At 41.7% G+C, this 18691-nt stretch overlaps 1 protein-coding gene across 1 annotated transcript; it reads right to left on the reverse strand.

The window, feature by feature from the left end:
• Nucleotides 1-10726: 10726 nt before the first annotated feature.
• On the reverse strand, nt 10727-12915 carry LOC106569560 (relaxin-3 receptor 1-like). Its single transcript, XM_014141033.3, has 3 exons — nt 12733-12915; nt 11458-11898; nt 10727-11317 (listed from the first exon to the last, which is right to left on the reverse strand). The coding sequence occupies exons 1-3, from the start codon at nt 12913-12915 to the stop codon at nt 10727-10729; spliced, it is 1215 nt and encodes a 404-aa protein (XP_013996508.2).
• Between the last annotated feature and the right edge of the window lie 5776 nt (nt 12916-18691).

Consider the following 18691-nt stretch of genomic DNA (forward strand, 5'->3'; position numbering starts at 1 on the left):
CAGAGAGCTCCAAAGCAATCATCTATTAAGAATGCTATGATTTCACTGTGTTCACCCACCCCACACACACACACACACACACACACACACACACACACACACACACACACACACACACACACACACACACACACACACACACACACACACACACACACACACACACACACACACACACACACACAACCATTTTCACTGTACTTGTGCACATGATAATAACTTGAAACTTTAAGGGATGAAATACTTATTATAAGCAGGTACATTGATGGGAACCATGTGCTCTGGCTCCTCAGCTCATTTAGTGGGTGGAGGAGAGATGAGATGCCTCTCCACACTTGGGTCCTTTCCAGAGCTCCTCTTGCAGTCCATGCTGTTGTTTAGATGACTAATGGTCTATAACGGTTTCCCAGACTGCTTCCCAGAGATACTCTAACCAGTTTAGAGAGACATCTGCGAAGGCACAGTTTCTGTGTAACTGTATGAGAGAAAGGGTGAGCAGCTGAAGGCACCCTGATCCAACTATCCTGCTGTGCAGAGACGAGTGCTAGACTGGCTGCACCACTAAAGCCTGGGCCTCATAGTGTGTTGATTATTCTGTTGTGTTTAGTATTCATGCAGGTGTATTCATGCACAGAGAATGGTAGATATGGAGGACAGGGGAGTGGGAGAGAGGTAGAGAGACTTACATGTTAAATAGATTTCCTCTACATGTGTACTTAAATTACAATGACATATTTTTTTCTGGATAGTTTCGTAAGGAGGGAACAAAGGACCTATAATTGAGCTACAGTTGTAGGATCTTAATTTGAGCCAGTTTTTCACAGCAGGAAAATAATCCTGCAGCAACAGGAAATGTGAATTATGTGGATTATAATTAATGGACATTTTTTGTAGGGGTTGATACATTTTCAGTTAGGGCAAATCAAGTCTGACATTTTAAAGTGGAAATTCCAAACTTTAGAAGCCTTCTTAATCCTCGAATACACTACAAGTTTGCATTCCCTGCAAAAGAGTGATCAAATTAAGATCCTACACCTGTATCATTGTGGTGCATTGCTCCTGCCATATTCTAAGTACTCAACTTGGAAGTGATTGACATCTCACAATAGGTAATTGTAATCTGAATCAGAACTGTTTTTTATTAGACTACTTTGGAAGTTTCTGTCTTTGAGTGATGATAATCAATGATAGTTAGCAGAACTGGTAGCTTGTGAAAGCAGGTCGACCCCACTTATCGTTCACTAGGGTACATTGTAAAGATCACCAGTAAACCATTTTTGTCATAACATTCTCAGGCCTCTTCATTCCAATGTGGAACATAAGGCTTCTATGAGAGCTGAGGTGATTAGAGTATGTGCTGTACTCAAGTTAAAGTACCGTTAGTCAAAGGACATTCTACTACAATAACTGTTGTCATGTCTTTTGGCCGTAAGATTTCCGGATACTGTTTTCATTAAAACTGAAATGGATATACAATTGGAACTGCATGGCCCATAGTTTCTGTGTGGGAGGAGAAGATGTATGTTGATGATTTGTTCTTACATGACAATTCATTAATGAGACACAAACATTCATTTCAATGAATGTTGTTTTTGTCCATGCATTGAAATGATCACATCTCGTCCAAAACAATGTTTAATAACAATGGAATATCAATCACTACTATGATTGAGTGATTGTTTTCTGTGCATCTCCACGCCCATGTTTGGCTAAAAAGCTGAGGGATGGGGCTGGAGAAATGTAACCACACTCAAAATAATAGATACATTTATACATTTATGTTGTTTACAAACATTGGAGTAAAACAAGCTTATATTTGGGGTTCTACTGGGGAAGGACAGTTGAACTAAGATCATGAGGCATTTCTAAATGAAATTCTTCAAGAATCAATGGGTCCACAGTACCAGTCAAATGTTTGGACCCAATGCAAACAGTGTGCCAAGCTGTCATCGAGGCAAAGGGTGGCTACTTTGAAGAATCTCAAATCTAAAATATATTTTGATTTGTTTAACACTTTTTTGCTTACTACATGATTCCATATGTGTTGATGTCTTCACTGTTATTCTACAATGTAGAAAATAGTAAAAATAAAGAAAAACCCTTGAATTAGTAGGTGGCAACTTTTGACTGGTACTGTATATCATTAATTTATTAGTCAAGTAAAATTGATGTAGCATCCATAGTTGCTATCTTAAATCGATAATAATCACCTGTTTATAATTCACGTGCACAGATCTGTAAGATTACCTCTCTGAGCATGGCATTGTTTTTTATCTTTATACAGTGTCATCAACATAATTGTTTTTCCTCGAAAGGAAATGCATTATCTGTCTACTATGGATGTGTGTCTAATGGGGGTTTCACAACAAAGACAACGGATAGAAAATGCTAAATAAGCCTAAGCCACCACAGGTACATATCCTGTCCCCTTTAACACGTCTGCTGGTGCTCATTAAAATGTCCTCCACATACGAGCCCATTAATGAAAGTACGCCCAGACTCAAATCTGCCAGACTGACAATGACAGACGGAAGCCCACTGTGAGTGGAGGTACAATCAGTTGACTGTATAAGGCTGCTGCTGTGATCTAGAAAATAATAGAGGTTTACACAATTGAGTTGGCTTGTTATATGGCAAAAGTATTGTTAGACCAGATTCAGGGTTAAAGCATGGGGTCTTAGCTCTGATTCCTGAGGGGTGCAGTGTCTGCTTTATCCTTGACTTACCATTCGTTGATCAATTTAGTGCCAGGGACGAATCAAAACCAACAGAATTTGTGGCCCTCAAGAACTGGAGTTGACAAGCCTTCAATATTTACAACAAGCAAAGACCATGCACCATATTTTCTCCCTCTCTGGAAGAAAGGATAGAGGTTCTGAAAGCCTCTTTATTAGGATCACCATGTAGGTTATAGATGCTACTGCACTTTTATTCACCATATAAGGACACATGCACTTCTGCCTATTCTGTTCCAGGAAATATGGCTTTGTGTCATTGTGACACAGTAGTGATTATACAGGGAATATGCCATTGTCTAGGGCAGTGTGGATATGGGACATATTTCCACACAGCGGTTGTTGTTTTCAGGTGAGAACTGTGCAGAGACATAGAGTGGCTGTCTGTTAGATATCCAAGGTTGCTTTTAGGGAGACATTTTGGGGATTTCAGACACAAATCAATTTACGGTCTGACTGAGATGTGGTGAAAGCACTGACATGTAATCATCACACAAACACTACCCGTCAAATAATTTTTTTATTATTTGCTTTTGAATTGAGCTTTCTCATGCATGAAAAAGCAGTGAAGGTATAAGTCTCCCACTACCGCTCTGTTTCCACTGTGTGTTATTATGTATGATTCATAGTTGATAAACAGTCACAATGAGGCCCAAGTCAATACTGGCACTCCCTGCTAGCGTCACGGTAACCTCGAGATGAGATGTGTTGTGGAATTAGAGTTTAGAGTAGTGTTTACTTTACCGCACATCATCACAATACAAGAGTCCTCTGTGCATGCATCTTCAGAGGACATAATAGATATATCATATGGTTTCCGTTTACCTTCGTCTTGGAAGTGTTGCCCCAAACCTGATTCAACTTATCTTGTTGACACAGCTTACTCATAAATACCAAGTTATGTCAGGTGTGTTAGTGCTGGGCTGGAACAAAAGTCTGCACTCTGTAGTTCTTTAGGACAGTGATAACCAGTGGAGCGCCCTCTGCAGACATTAGGGAGAAGGAGCTGTCCATGGTCCTGACAAGTTAAGATCCTGTGGTGGTGGTGGTGCTGAATGGACAGCTCCGCTCTCCATTACTTGTATATAACATTCACATTACATAAATATTTATATTGCATAACATTTACATTACATGAATAATTTACTTGTACATTTACATATACTGTACATAATACATTTAGCATTTTCATTGCATTCAAATAGCTTTTGAATGGCCTTTGAATGCCAACCATTTTACACCAGCAACAGCCTCGTTAATGGCTTTTTGTTAGGTTACTATATATGTACATGCAGCCCATGGATGATATTCAGGTAGTGTCCTATTATTTCCTCTAAAACATGTTTTCCTTAGGGTCCTGAAACCCTCATTTTACATTGTTAAATAGACTGAAGACACACACACACACACACACACACACACACTGTTTAGTGATAGAGCGTGCTTCACAATCCTGTTATGGGCTGAACATATTTTATATTTTATATAAGCATATTTTACATTGTTAAATACAATGAATAATCAAAAGAAGAATAGAAGACCCGAGCATGAACACGGTAGTGAACACACACACACACTAGTGGTGAGTTATAGAGCTTCACCACCTTGTTATAGGCCTAGGTGCTCAACCTGAGACAAGGTGGGGAAAATAGGATAGCCTGTTACCATCCAACATAATACAGTCTTGTTGTGTCTGAATGCTCAGCAGGTAGCAAAGTGGTAAGTAAGAAAGTAGGGCCACACAGGTAGTAATGATACACACAGGTAGTAATGATACACACAGGTAGTAATGATACACACAGGCAGTAATGATACACACAGGCAGTAATGATACACACAGGTAGTAATGATACACACAGGCAGTAATGATACACACAGGTAGTAATGATACACACAGGCAGTAATGATACACACAGGCAGTAATGATACACACAGGTAGTAATGATACACACAGGTAGTAATGATACACACAGGCAGTAATGATACACACAGGCAGTAATGATACACACAGGTAGTAATGATACACACAGGCAGTAATGATACACACAGGTAGTAATGATACACACAGGCAGTAATGATACACACAGGCAGTAATGATACACACAGGTAGTAATGATACACACAGGTAGTAATGATACACACAGGCAGTAATGATACACATAGGTAGTAATGATACACACAGGTAGTAATGATACACACAGGCAGTAATGATACACACAGGCAGTAATGATACACACAGGCAGTAATGATACACACAGGCAGTAATGATACACACAGGCAGTAATGATACACACAGGCAGTAATGATACACACAGGCAGTAATGATACATGGGTAATAGTAATAATGTAATAGAAAATATGGGTTGTGTGAGTTGGCAAGCAGATAACCTGTTTTGAATCAAATCACAGCTTTTTCACCACTTTCTTTCGATTGTTACCACTAGTCTTGTGAAAGCCTGAACAGTAAATAGAGTATCTGTTTTTGTTCTGGTCCCGAGATTATAATATAATATATTATAATATTACATTGACACTATCTTCCATTTTTGACCTAGTCTCTGGCAGCAGGTGACGACTCAGACAGACACAGGGGTTATGTGGAAACGTAATCTAGCTGGAGCTGGCTGATGCTATCTGACTGTTAATTAGCCCTGGAGCCATGAGCTTGCCTATACAGAGCCTGGATGTGAGTGGTGTTGGGTATTCAGACCCTGGCCGTGTTGTTATTGTGTTATTGTGAATAAAAGGTCATAGAGGAACTATAGAGCCAAACGTCTGTCAAGACCCGGTCTCAATTTCCTACTCTTTGTCATTTCCATGTACAGAGCCTTGACTCGGGAGAGAGGGCCTCCAAAGAGTCAGCCATTTTAAGTTCCTCCTCGTCCACACCACGAGGACTTGACATGGACCAACAACACCACCACTCTTGTCAAGAGGGCGCAACAGCTTCTTTACTTCCTAAGATGGCTGAAGAAATTCAGCATGCCACACCGGGTCCCCTCCAAATTCTACCGCTGCACCATCGAGAGCGTCCCGACCAGTTGGATCACGGCCTGGTACAGGAATTTCTCCATCCACGACCGCAAAACCCTCCAGCGACTGGTGAAGACGGCTCAGTACATCACTGGGACCGTGTTCCCATATATCCAGGATATCTACTCGAAACGGTGCCTGAGGAAGGCGTGCAGCATCATCAAGGTCCCCAAACACCCCAGCCACGAGCTGTTCACCCCCTTACCGTCAGGCAGATGGTATCGGAGCATGAGGTCTGATACCAACAGGCTCAGAGACTGTTTCTATCTACTTGGCATCAGACTTCTGAACACTTGAACTGGACTGACCAGGTGCACTTGACTCACCTACACAGATATATACACACACATACACACACACATTCATGCTACACACACTTCACAACTTATGCTACCAGACTCTTATTATGATTGTTAAATACTGCACAATTTAAACACTTTCCCCCCAATTCCCACTTCCCCCAAAACGTGGGTAAATATTGGACTATGAATTGTGCCTTCCTGTATTATGCTTACGCTAAAATATTTATTTTCTAATGATCCATTTACGTTATGTTCCTATTCTTGTATTATTTCTTATTGTTGTTGCATTGTCCAGAAGGAACCTGCAAGTAAGCATTTCATTGGATGGTGTATGGTGTATAGATGGTGTATGGTGTTTAGATGGTGTATAGAGGTCATAGAGGAACTATGGTGTATAGATGGTGTATAGAAAGACTATTCTAGCATGTGAAAATGAGTTTGCCACTCTTTATTTACATTCACAGTCCTTAACATACATCAAAGCATTGTATGTACAGCAAAACAGATCACCAACATCAACTGATACCCCTTCATTAAGATGTCAATGTGTTATTTTGCAAAACCTGATGACAATATAGTAGGTGAATAGTTGTTTAACTGTATAGTTTACTTTATACTTTAAAAATAGTTTTAAAATAATTGTTTCACATTCATAGTTACTGGAGGTATTTTAGCATTTTTGGCTAAGATGACCTTGTCAGGTCATCTTAGCACAACCACAACAATCTCATCAATATGTTTGTGATTTGCTGCTATTCCTGGAGCAGAAAAATAAACAAATAAGGTTCATTTTAAAATATAAAAATGTACATTCAAGATGATGTGATAAGAATTTATTGAATCAAACAAGCATAATGATGATGTATTGATGATGAACCATCTGCGGTTATATGATCATTTATAGTGCTTTTCTAAAACAGAAAGCGCTTTACATTGCATGGGGGTAACTCACTCATCACATAATGTTTCATCTCTACCCCCTTCCCCCCGTCCCACTTCAAAATATCACAGACTTTACCAGCTCAGTTACTGCAGATGACAAACTTTGATCCTGAATATACAGTGAGGTCTGAAATGATCGACACCCTTGATAAATATGAGCAAAAATGACAGTATAAAATATGCAATTTTTTTTGTGGTTGAAATGATTTGTTAAACAAAATCTCTTTCTCTGAGCTATTGTATTAGTATAAAATAATATAATATTTTTTTTTCTCGAAAACGTTGGGGTCAAAATTATTGGCACCCTTGTTTTCAATACCTGACATTGGGAGAATAACGGCACTGAGACTTTTTCTAAAATGTTTTAGAACACATTGGGAGGGATCTTTACTATTCCTCCACACAGAATCCTTCCAGATCCTTGATATCCTTAGTCTGTGCTTATGGACTGCCCTCTTCAATTCAAACCCCAGGTTTTCAATGGGTTTCAAGTCCAGAGACTGAGATACCTGTTGAATTAACCATTTGATTGTGGGTTTTGATGTGTGCTTGGGGTTATTGTCTTGCTGGAAGATTCACTTGCAGCCAAGTTTCAACCTCCTGGCAGAGGTAATCAGGTTTTTGGCTAAAATGTCCTGGTACTGGGTAAAGTTCAAGATGCCGTTGACCTTAACAAGGACCCCAGTACCAGTGGAAGTAAAATAGCCCCATAACATCAAAGATCCACCACCATATTTTACAGTAGGTATGTGGTTCCTTTCTGCTTATGTGTTCTCATTTCGACAACAAACCCACCACTGGTGTGCGTGGTCAAAGAGCTCGATTTTCATGACATCTGACCAAAGCATTGGTTCCAATCCAAGTGCCAAGCCCTTTAGCAGACTCATCTTGGAATCAGTGCTTTGGTCAGATGACATTAAAAGCTCTTTGGCTACACGCAGAAAATTGATTTTTGGGGGGTTTATATCATTTGATTTACACAACATGCCTACCACTTTGAAGATGCTAAATGTTTTTTATTGTGAAACAAACAAGAAATGAAACAAAAAAACTGAAAACTTGAGCGTGCATAACTATTCACCCCCCCCCCCCCCCCCCCCAAAGCCAATACTTTGCAGAGCCACCTTTTCCAGCAATTACAGCTGCAAGTCTCTTGGGGTATGTCTCTATAAGCTTGGCACATCTAGCCACTGGGATTTTTGCCCATTCTTCATGGCAAAACTGCTCCAGCTCCTTCAAATTGGATGGGTTCCACTGATGTACAGCAATCTTTAAGTCATACCACATATTCTCAATTGGATTGAGGTCTGGGCTTTGACTAGGCCATTCCAAGGCATTTAAATGTTTCCCCTTAAACCACTCGAGTGTTGCTTTAGCAGTATGCTTAGGGTCATTGTCCTGCCTCAAATCTCTGGAAGACTGAAACAGGTTTCCCTCAAGAATTTCCCTGTATTTAGTGCCATCCATCTTTCCTTCAATTCTGACCAGTTTCCCAGTCCCTACCGATGAAAAACATCCCCACAGCATGATGCTGCCACCACCATGCTTCAATGTGGGGATGGTGTTCTCAGGGTGATGAGAGGTGTTGGGTTTGCGCCAGACATTGCGTTTTCCTTGATGGCCAAAAAGCAACATTTTTGTCTCATCTGACCAGAGTACCTTCTTCCATATGTTTGGGGAGTCTCCCGCATGCCTTTTGGTGAACACCAAACATGTTTGCTTATTTTTTCTGGCCACTCTTCCATAAAGCCCAGCTCTGTGGAGTGTACAGCTTAAAGTGGTCCTATGGAGATACTCCAATCTCCGCTGTGGAGCTTTGCAGCTCCTTCAGGGTTATCTTTGGTCTCTTTGTTGCCTCTCTGATTTATGCCCTCCTTGCCTCGTCCGTGAGTTTTGGTGGGCGGCCCTCTCTTGGCAGGTTTGTTGTGGTGCCATATTAATTCCATTTTTTAATAATGGATTTAATGGTGCTCCATGGGATGTTCAAAGTTTCAGATATTTCTTTCTAACCCAACTGTGATCTGTACTTTTCCACAACTTTGTCCCTGAGCTGTTTGGAGAGTTCCTTGGTCTTCATAGCGCTGGTTGCTTGGTGGTGCCCCTTGCTTAGTGGTGTTGCAGACTCTGGGGCCTTTCACAACAGGTGTATATATACTAAGATCATATGACAGATCATGTGACACTTAAATTACACACAGGTGTACTTTATTTAACTAATTATGTGACTTCTGAAGGTAATTGGTTGCACAAGATCTTATTTAGGGGCTTCATAGCAAAGGGGGTGAATACATATGCACGCGCCACTTTTCCGTTTTTTTTTTTTTTGAATTTTTTGAAACAAGTAATTTTTTAATTTCACTTCACCAATTTGGACTATTTTGTGTATATCCATTACATGAAATCCAAATAAAAATAAATTTAAATTACGGGTTGTAATGCAATAAAATAGGGAAAACACCAAGGGGGTGAATACTTTTGCAAGGCACTGTACCTACTGTAAAATATAGTGGTGGATCTTTGATGTTATGGGTGTCACATCCTGACCATAGTAAGATGTGATTTTCTATGGTAGAGTAGGTCAGGGGATGACAGGGGGTGTTTTGGTGTTTTTCTATGTTTTCTATTTCTATGTTCTTAGGTTCTAGTATTTGTATTTCTATGTTGGCTTGTTTGGGATGATCTCCAATTGGAGGCAGCTGGTCCTCATTGTCTCTAATTGGAGATCATATTTAAGTAGGGGTTTTTCTTCCTGGGTTTTTGTGTGTGATTATATTTTGAGTAGTGTTTTTTTCTCTCTGCGTCACGGTTTGTTGTTTTGTCATTTTCAGTTATTTGTGTATTGCAAAGTTTCACGGATTTAATAAAAAATGTGGAACTACAACCACGCTGCACTTTGGTCGGCTCCTTTCGACAGCCATGACAATGAGGCTATTTTGCTTCCACTGGTTGTCACTGTATGTTTAATAAATCACTGTATGTGTTAATTTAATGAAAATAATTCAAAAATATATATTTTTTAGATTTATTTCCCTGAGCCTCCTTTGGCCCTTAAAATGCTCAGTCTGATCATGTGGGGCGTTAGGAAACAAATGTGAAGATATTGACATACACAACCCTGAATAGCTGATAGGATGTTCTTGACCCCAGCCCCTTACCCAGATGAACAGTTATTGGTCTATTATAGTCAGATCTTATTGTGAAGTCATGATGTGGGGCCCAAAGTCCCATCCCACCTGAACAGGATTACATTTCAGGATTTTTTTCAAACAGCTCTTACACAAAAAACAAGGAAATCACATTTTAGCTGCACTGCCCATTTAAGAAAGTATAGTCCCACTGGCTGAGTCTCACACTGATATCTCTCTCCATTCCCACAATACCTCACTAATGTGTGTGTCCACTGAATCAAGAAAATGCATGTCAGTATATTCATTAATTGGGGTTTCTTAAACTATGGGTCATGACCCAAAGTGGGCCCTAGGCATGTGGGTCTCTGGTTAATACAATACATCTATATTCACACACTGTTTCTTCTTCATTTGGCTCGCCGGAGGACGGTACATTTCTCATTTGGGTCTCGAGCTGAAAACGTTTAATCAATTACTCATGTAGGCTACTTTCCAACTTGACTGTAACTGACCTGTACAGCAGCCTCGACTATGAGAAACTTGTAAATGAAATGCATCCTTAACATCCTTATGGCCCTCCAGTCAGTCACACGTTGACATCCCTGTGTATAAGCACCATGCTAGGCGGTGCCTCCTCCACTCTCTTCCCCCTCAGAGCCAGGGTGAGAAAGTTCCTGATGGACAGCGAGACTCTGAGCAGCAGCTCCTTGAGTCCAGCCCTGTACTCCTGTCGCATCAGGCAGTACAGCACGGGGTTCAGGCAGCTGTTGGTGTGAGCCAGGCAAACAGTCAGAGGGAAAGCGTAAGCCTGGGTATTGTAGAAGGCCTTACTAAAGGGCACCAGGTCAAATTTGATCAGCACTCCCCACAGTGTCAGAGCCTGGTTGGGCAGCCAGCAGAGGAAGAAGGAGAGCACCAAGATGGTCACCAGGCGGGTCACTTTGGAGCGACGCCGTTGATGGGACCTCTCTGAACTCTCCATGACCCCAACGCTGCCAAATACGCCACTGACGCGCCGGCTCAGGAGGAGGTAACACACGCTGATCACTACCAAGGGAACCACAAATCCCAGCAGTACCTTCTGTGTCTGGTAGAGGCCCAGTAGAACCTGAGAGTCCCAGTGACCCGAGGCAGATCCAGAAAACCGGACCAGACACAGCTCGTCATCCGCAGAAACCTAGAAACAGCAAAAAGATGCATCACAATGGAATTAAGTGTTTGACTTATGCTAAGTCAATTGATGTGTTTTGTTTTGATGTACACACAAACAGCCTTACATGCATTTTTAAATTGGCAAATAAAATCAGTCAAACAAACCTGGACTGTGGTGGAGTAGATGGCGTGGGGCATCGTGACCGTCAGTGACACCACCCAGATGGCAAAACTGGCCCACTTGGCACGAGCCGCAGCCATTTTGGGGCTGTTTAGCCTCAGTGAGGAGGCGAGGGAGCAGTATCGAGCCACGCTCATGGCAGTCAGGAAGAAGACGCTAGCGTACATGTTCATGGTGGTCACAGAGCTGACAATCTTACACATGACCCTGCCGAAGGGCCAGCGGAAGTCCAGGGCAGTGTCCACAGCCCAGAAGGGCAGGGTGAGGACGAACTGGAGGTCAGTCACGGCCAGGCTCCTCACTAAGAAGTCAATAGACGAGTGGTGCAACTGGTGGTGGGAGTGGAGAAGGAACAGCGCCAGGAGGTTTCCAACCAGCCCCAGAGCACACACCACCAGGTAGACCAGAGCAATGACCACTCGCATCTGGAAGAAGGAAACAGTCAACTCCTGATACCTAATGGCTTGGTACTGTCATTAATTAATAATAATCAAAAAGAAAAATAATAAAGTTCATCTTAAATTGATTTCTCCTAACCCACAACAACAAAAATATATTTTATATCAAGATAATCTACCTTTAGGACTTTAAAGCTGGGATCTTTAAACGTGCAATATGTAACTTTTTGGGTGACCCCACCAAATTAAAATAAATATGTGAGTCATAGTCTGTCATTCTCATTGAAAGTGAGTTCAATCTGTCATTCTCATTGAAAGCAGGTCTAAGAAGCAGTAGATCTGTTCTAGGTGTGCTATTTATATGCTTCCAGTTCTTAAATTTCGTTTTTGCATCTTTTATGTTCAGTTTTGTACACCAGCTTCAATCTAAATACAATATTTGTGGTTATGTAAAATATATTTCACAGAGGTTTAGATGGTTCAATGATTCTCTACACTATACTTGCGTGTTTTGTCACAAACAAAAATTATGCGAACTATTCGAATTTTAGCAACCAGGAAATGGAGCAATTTATGCAGAGTGCATCTTTAATAGTGAAACTGACACGTCCATTTGCGATATTACAACAATCCATCTTGGTCAGACTTCAAGCAAAAGATTAGTTAGTGCTAGTCTGGAACAAAAGCCTGCACAACCAGTAGTAGCTCTCTGGGTCCAGAGTGGCAGATCCCTGAGCATCACTCCTCTATGGGCTAGCAGGGCTACTATGAAGTAGGATGAAGTTACACCTGATCTAAACTTAGTTTGCGTTTGTCACTCTAATGGTTAGGACTTTTGGAGGGTATTAGGAGCACACACACCGTCATGTTCGCGCTGTCCCCATACAGCTCCGGAGCAGACTCTCTGGAGAGGAGATGGAGCCAGCAGTCCAGCGAGAGGTTCTGGAGCGATTCTCCGGACAGGTTAGCCTGCTCTGGGCTCTCCGCATCCTCCTGACGCTCACTCAGACCCAGGTGGAGCAAACTGCTGTTACTCTGATGCATGCTTCTTCTCTATCATTCAGCAGAACACTCCGCATAAAAACAGGGTCTCACATCAGCCAAGGTGTGAAGTAATGGTACAAACATTTCGAGTTAAGAGTAGACTCAACATATCCAAATTCCAACCGCACTGTTTTTGTAAGACACATTTTGTGTTTTAGGAAACAGTCATTGTTAGTAAATATTCACTGTTTTTTCGTTTCATTTGAATGTGCTTGTTCAAGTCCGACTTCTTTCTGAATGAGTTACATCACGCGTCTAGTCTACGCTTTTTATACGGTTTGAGATGCCATGCGCGGGTAAAGTCTCCGAGAATTCGCACTGTGCGGTTGCTATCACTCCATCACGTACATAAAATAGGGGGAGAGTAGGGGTGAGAATGTGGAGGGCTGCAACCTGCTCTCAGAGCATTTCGTTTTATTCTGTACATAAGGCCAACGCACTACAATTAGTATCATATGTTACGTTTCGTATGGTATGTATTAATTTGTGGATGTCCATCACCCATTTAGTATGATATGTTCCGAATTACAATTTGTATTATATGTAACCTATTTGCTAAACGTACAATATATTACGAATTGTGTCTGGCGAAACTGGCAGACATGGTGTGTGTGATGTGTGTGATGTGATTGTTCTGCTGTACCTCTGCTCCTCAAGTCTTTATTCAAAACATACATTTACATCTTTCCAATGACTACATGGAAAACAATCCCTATTCTGCCAAGTACAGACTGAAGCAGTGCAAGGGAAACCTTTTAAAATAAGCATTTTTATTGAGCTCAGACACATCAATGAAACTTAAATAAGAAATTATATCAAAGTACAGTAAGTGAAGTATGTCCAAAAAAAGAAAGTAAGTAAATGAATATCTGCCGCCATTGTTCAGTAGCCACATTATTCAGTAAATCTCTATATTACGGGATCTCTATAATACATAACACCATATATTGGGGTTCAGCAACCTGGCCTCAGGGCAATTCATATTATTTGGGACGTTTTTTTCCCTCCATTTAAATCAAATGTTATTGGTCACATACACATGGTTAGCAGATGTTAATGCGAGTGTAGCGAAATGCTTGTGCTTCTAGTTCTGACGGTGCAGTAATATCTAACAAGTAATCTAACAATTCTCCAACAACTACCTAATATACAGGGGTGAATGAGAATATGTACATATAAGTATATGGATGAACGATGGCCAAGCAGCATATGCAAGGTGCAGTAGATGGTATAAAATACAGTATATACATGTGATATGAGTAATGTAAGATATGTAAACATTATTAAAGTCGCATTATTTGAAGTGGCATTGTTTAAAGTGACTAGTGATCCATTTATTAAAGTGTCCAGTGATTGGGTCTCAATGTAGGCAGCATCACTGATTGCTGTTTAGCATTCTGCTGGCCTTGAGATAGAAGCTGTTTTTCAGTCGCTCGGTCCCAGCTTTGATGCACCTGTACTGGCCTCGCCTTCTGGATGATAGCGGGATGAACACGCAGTGGCTCGGGTGGTTGTTGTCCTTGATGATCTTTTTGGCCTTCCTGTGACATCGGGTGCTGTAGGTGTCATGGAGGGCAGGTAGTTTAACCTCGGTGATGCGTTGTGCAGACCACCCTCTGGAGAGCCTTGCGGTTGTGGGCGGTGGGTGCAGTTGCAGTCCAAGGCTGTGATACAGCCCGACAGATTCTCTCGATTGTGCATCTGTAAAAGTTTGTGAGGGTTTTGGTTGACAAGCCAAATTTCTTCAGCCTCCTGAGGTTGAAGAGGTGCTGATGCGCCTTCTTCACCACACTGTCTGTGTGGGTGGACCATTTCAGTTTGTCTGTGATGTGTACGCTCAGGAACTTAAAACTTTCCACCTTCTCCACTGCTGTCCCTTCGATGTGGATAGGGGGGTGCTCCCTCTGCTGTTTCCTGAAGTCCACGATCATCTCTTTTGTTTTGTTGACGTTGAGTGAGAGGTTGTTTTCCTGACACCACACTCCGAGTGCCCTCACCTCCTCCCTGTAGGCTGTCTCATCGTTGTTGGTGATCAAGCCTATAACTGTTGTGTTGTCTGCAAACTTGATGATTGAGTTGGAGGCGTGCATGGCCACGCAGTCATGGGTGAACAGAGAGTACAGGAGAGGGCTGAGCACACACCCTTATGGGGCCCCAGTGTTGAGGATCAGCGAAGTGGAGATGTTGTTTCCTACCTTCACCACCTGGGGGCGGCCTGTCAGAAAGTCCAGCACCCAGTTGCACAGGGAGGGGTTCAGACCCAGGGCCTCCAGCTTGATGATGAGCTTGGAGGGTACTATGGTGTTGAATGCTGAGCTGTAGTCAATGAACAGCATTCTTACATACAGTTGAAGTCGGAAGTTTACATACACCTTGGCCAAATACATTTAAACTCAGTTTTTCACTATTCCTGACATTTAATCCTAGTAAAAATTCCCTGCCTTAGGTCAGTTAGGATCACCACTTTATTTTAAGAATGTGAAATGTCAGAATAATAGTAGAGAGAATGATTTATTTCAGCTTTTATTTCTTTCATCACGTTCCAAGTGAGTCAGAAGGTTACATACACTCAATTAGTATTTGGTAGCATTGCCTTTAAATTGTTTAACTTGGGTCAAACGTTTCAGGTACCCTTCCACAAGCTTCCCATATGTATGGGGTATGCTTGGGGTTATTGTCCATTTGAAAGACCCATTTGCGACCAAGCTTTAACTTCCTGACTGATGTCTTGAGATGTTGCTTCAATATATCCACATAATTTTCCTGCCTCATGATGCCATCTGTTTTGTGAAGTGCACCAGTCCCTCCTGCAGCAAAGCACCCCTACAACATGATGCTGCCACCCCCGTGCTTCACGGTTGTGATAGTGTTCTTCGGCTTGCATGCCTCCCCCTTTTTCCTCCAAACATAACGATGGTCATTATGGCCAAGCAGTTCTATTTTTGTTTCATCAGACCAAACATAACGATGGTCTTTATGGCCATTTTTGCTTCATCAGACCACAGGACATTTCTCCAAAAAGTACAATCTTTGTCCACATGTGCAGTTAAAAACCGTAGTCTGGCTTTTTTATGGCGGTTTTGTTGCAGTGGCTTCTTCCTTGCTGAGCAGCCTTTCAGGTTATGTCGATATATGACTCGTTTTACTGTGGGTAAAGATACTATTGTACCTGTTTCCTCCAGCATCTTCACAAGGTCCTTTGCTGTTGTTCTGGGATTGATTTGCACTTTTCGCACTGAAGAACGAGTCTCTTTCCTGAGCAATATGACGGCTGCGTGATCCCATGGTGTTTATACTTGCGTACTGTTGTTTGTACAGATGAACGTGGTACCTTCAGGCGTTTTGACATTTTTCCAAGGATGAACCAGACTTGTGGAGGTCTACAATTTTTTCTCTGAGATCTTGGCTGATTTCTTTTGATTTTCTCATGATATCAAGCAAAGAGGAACAGAGTTTTAAGGTAGGCCTTGAAATATATCCACAGGTACACTGCCAATTGACTCAAATTATGTCAATTAGCCTATCAGAAGCTTCTAAAGCCATGACATATTTTCCAAGCTGTTTAAAGGCACAATCAACTTAGTCTATGTAACTTCTGACCCACTGGAATTGTGATACAGTGAATTATATTTCACGTCCTGACCAGTATAGGGGTTATTTGTTATTGTAGTTTGGTCAGGACGTGGCAGAGGGTATTTGTTTTATGTGGTTCGGGGTGGTGGTTTGTTTAGAAGGGTGTTTGATTTATTATTTCTGGGTTTTGGGTTATGTTCTATGTTTTTGTATTTCTATGTTCTTTCTAGTTTAGTATTTTCTATGTTAGGTAATTGGGTGTTGGACTCTCAATTGGAGGCAGGTGTTTTCTGTTGCCTCTGATTGAGAGTGCTATATATAGGTTTGTGTTTTGTTTGTAGATTGTGGGTAGTTGTATTTCGCACTGCTAGTTGTTGTAGCATGTGAAACTGGTGTCGGCTTTGTTTATTGGTTTTCCGTGTTCACATTTATTTAATAAATAATAATAATAATAATGATGAACATGCAACCTGCTGCGCCTTGGTCCTCTCTTCACGAAGACAGCCGTTACATTATAAGTGAAATAATCTGTCTGTAAACAATTGTTGGAAAAATTACTTGTGTCATGCACAAAGTAGATGTCCTAACCCACTTGCCAAAACTATAGTTTGTTCCAAGAAATTTGTGGAGTGGTTGAAAAACTAGTTTTAATGACTCCAACCTAAGTGTATGTACATTTCAGAAGTGAATTTAATGTAGATAATGTAATACTCAATACTCAGTCAATTGCCAGATAATGACAATAAGCACCGGGGTGGTGGACCCTTAACTGGGCTAAATTACTTTTCTGATTCGAAACTGTCCATTGGTCCTTACCTGCTCTCCAGACTGTCCCTTGGTCCTTACCTGCTCTCCAGACTGTCCCTTGGTCCTTACCTGCTCTCCAGACTGTCCCTTGGTCCTTACCTGCTCTCCAGACTGTCCACGTACTCCCTCTTCTTCTTCCTGCTCTCCTGGGATCTTCCTGCGGATCTTCTTCAGAATCCTCTCATTGTACTGATCCAAGAGAACACTGTCAGACAGGAGAGAAAGGAGAAAGTGATGGAGAGAGAGAGAGAGAGAGAGACAGAGAAATAGAGAGATATAGAGAGAGTACAAACGGTTCTATAAAGTTCAACTGTAACAAATTCAGGGGCAGTTGTCTGGGCAGGTGAACATTAAGGCCAGTAGTAGCCTACCTTAGTAAGGGGCAGTTGTCTGGGCAGGTGGACCCCCTCTTTATCCAACAACTTCTTCTCATCCTAGTTAAGGACCAGCTCCTGCAGGGAATGCTGGGAGCCCCACTGAGCCTGCTAATCACCGGAGAGAGGAAAGACAGTCATAACTGCAAGGCTTTAGACAGTCACACACTGTGTTTATGTCCTATTGTCTCCTCATCTCTCTCTGTGTCTGACTGTCTCCATCTGGATCACGTATCTTCTCCTTCCACTCTCTCTCTCTCTGTCTCTCCCTCTCTCTCCATCCCTTTCTCCTCACTCTCTGTCTTTCTCTCTATCTGTCTCTCTCTCTGTATCTATCTCTGTCTGTCTGTCTCTCTCTGTGTCTCTTGTCTCCTCCCCTAGAACCTAGACCTACAGTTACAGTTTGATCAAATGGATTTCATACAGTAGATGAAGGCAATATGTTGGAGCCTCAACTCCCCTGCCCCTCTGACTCACCTTTTATCTTATTCCAGAGAGCAGCAAGTCCATTACAGTGGGAGGGTAACCAGAGGGCAGCCGGGGGTTGTGGGTATTCCCATTGCTCTCTTGGAAGAGGCCAGACTCCCATCTAGCTTAGACAAACAGGAATAAGAGAGACGGTGAGTCAGAGGGGCAGGGGAGTTGAGGCTCCAACATATTGCTTTCATCTACTGTATGAAATTACAAAATGAGTGCCTTGTACTGGGATTGAACCTGTGATGCTCGGAGACGAAAGTTCTAATGTTACTGTCCCCACTACAACAAGAAAATACTCAAGTAATATGTCCATTTAATTGATATACTGTAGAATTCCTTTCATTTCTATGGAGGACTGCTTCTTCTTGGGAGTGGCAATATGGCTGACCGGTGGCTTCAAAACCCACTAATTGGCCAATACATAGCATCAGCAATCCAGGCTTTATACAGTTGAAGTCTGAAGTTTACATACACTTAGGTTGGAGTTATTAAAACTCGTTTTTCAACCACTCCACAAATTTCTTGTTAACAAACTGTAGTTTTGG

This window comes from Salmo salar, chromosome 14, assembly GCF_965601325.2.
Source record: "Salmo salar chromosome 14, fSalSal1, whole genome shotgun sequence".
Taxonomy (NCBI): Eukaryota; Metazoa; Chordata; class Actinopteri; order Salmoniformes; family Salmonidae; genus Salmo; species Salmo salar.

Bases quoted from the DNA above. Each gene is read 5' to 3' on its own strand.
- LOC106569560 (XM_014141033.3), bottom strand. From the start codon at position 12,915: ATGCATCAGAGTAACAGCAGTTTGCTCCACCTGGGTCTGAGTGAGCGT. The intron at 11,899-12,732 runs GTGTGTGTGCTC...TCCTTCTTCCAG, and splicing joins GGGACAGCGCGAACATGACG to ATGCGAGTGGTCATTGCTCT. The intron at 11,318-11,457 runs GTTTGTTTGACT...TGCTGTTTCTAG, and splicing joins TCTACTCCACCACAGTCCAG to GTTTCTGCGGATGACGAGCT.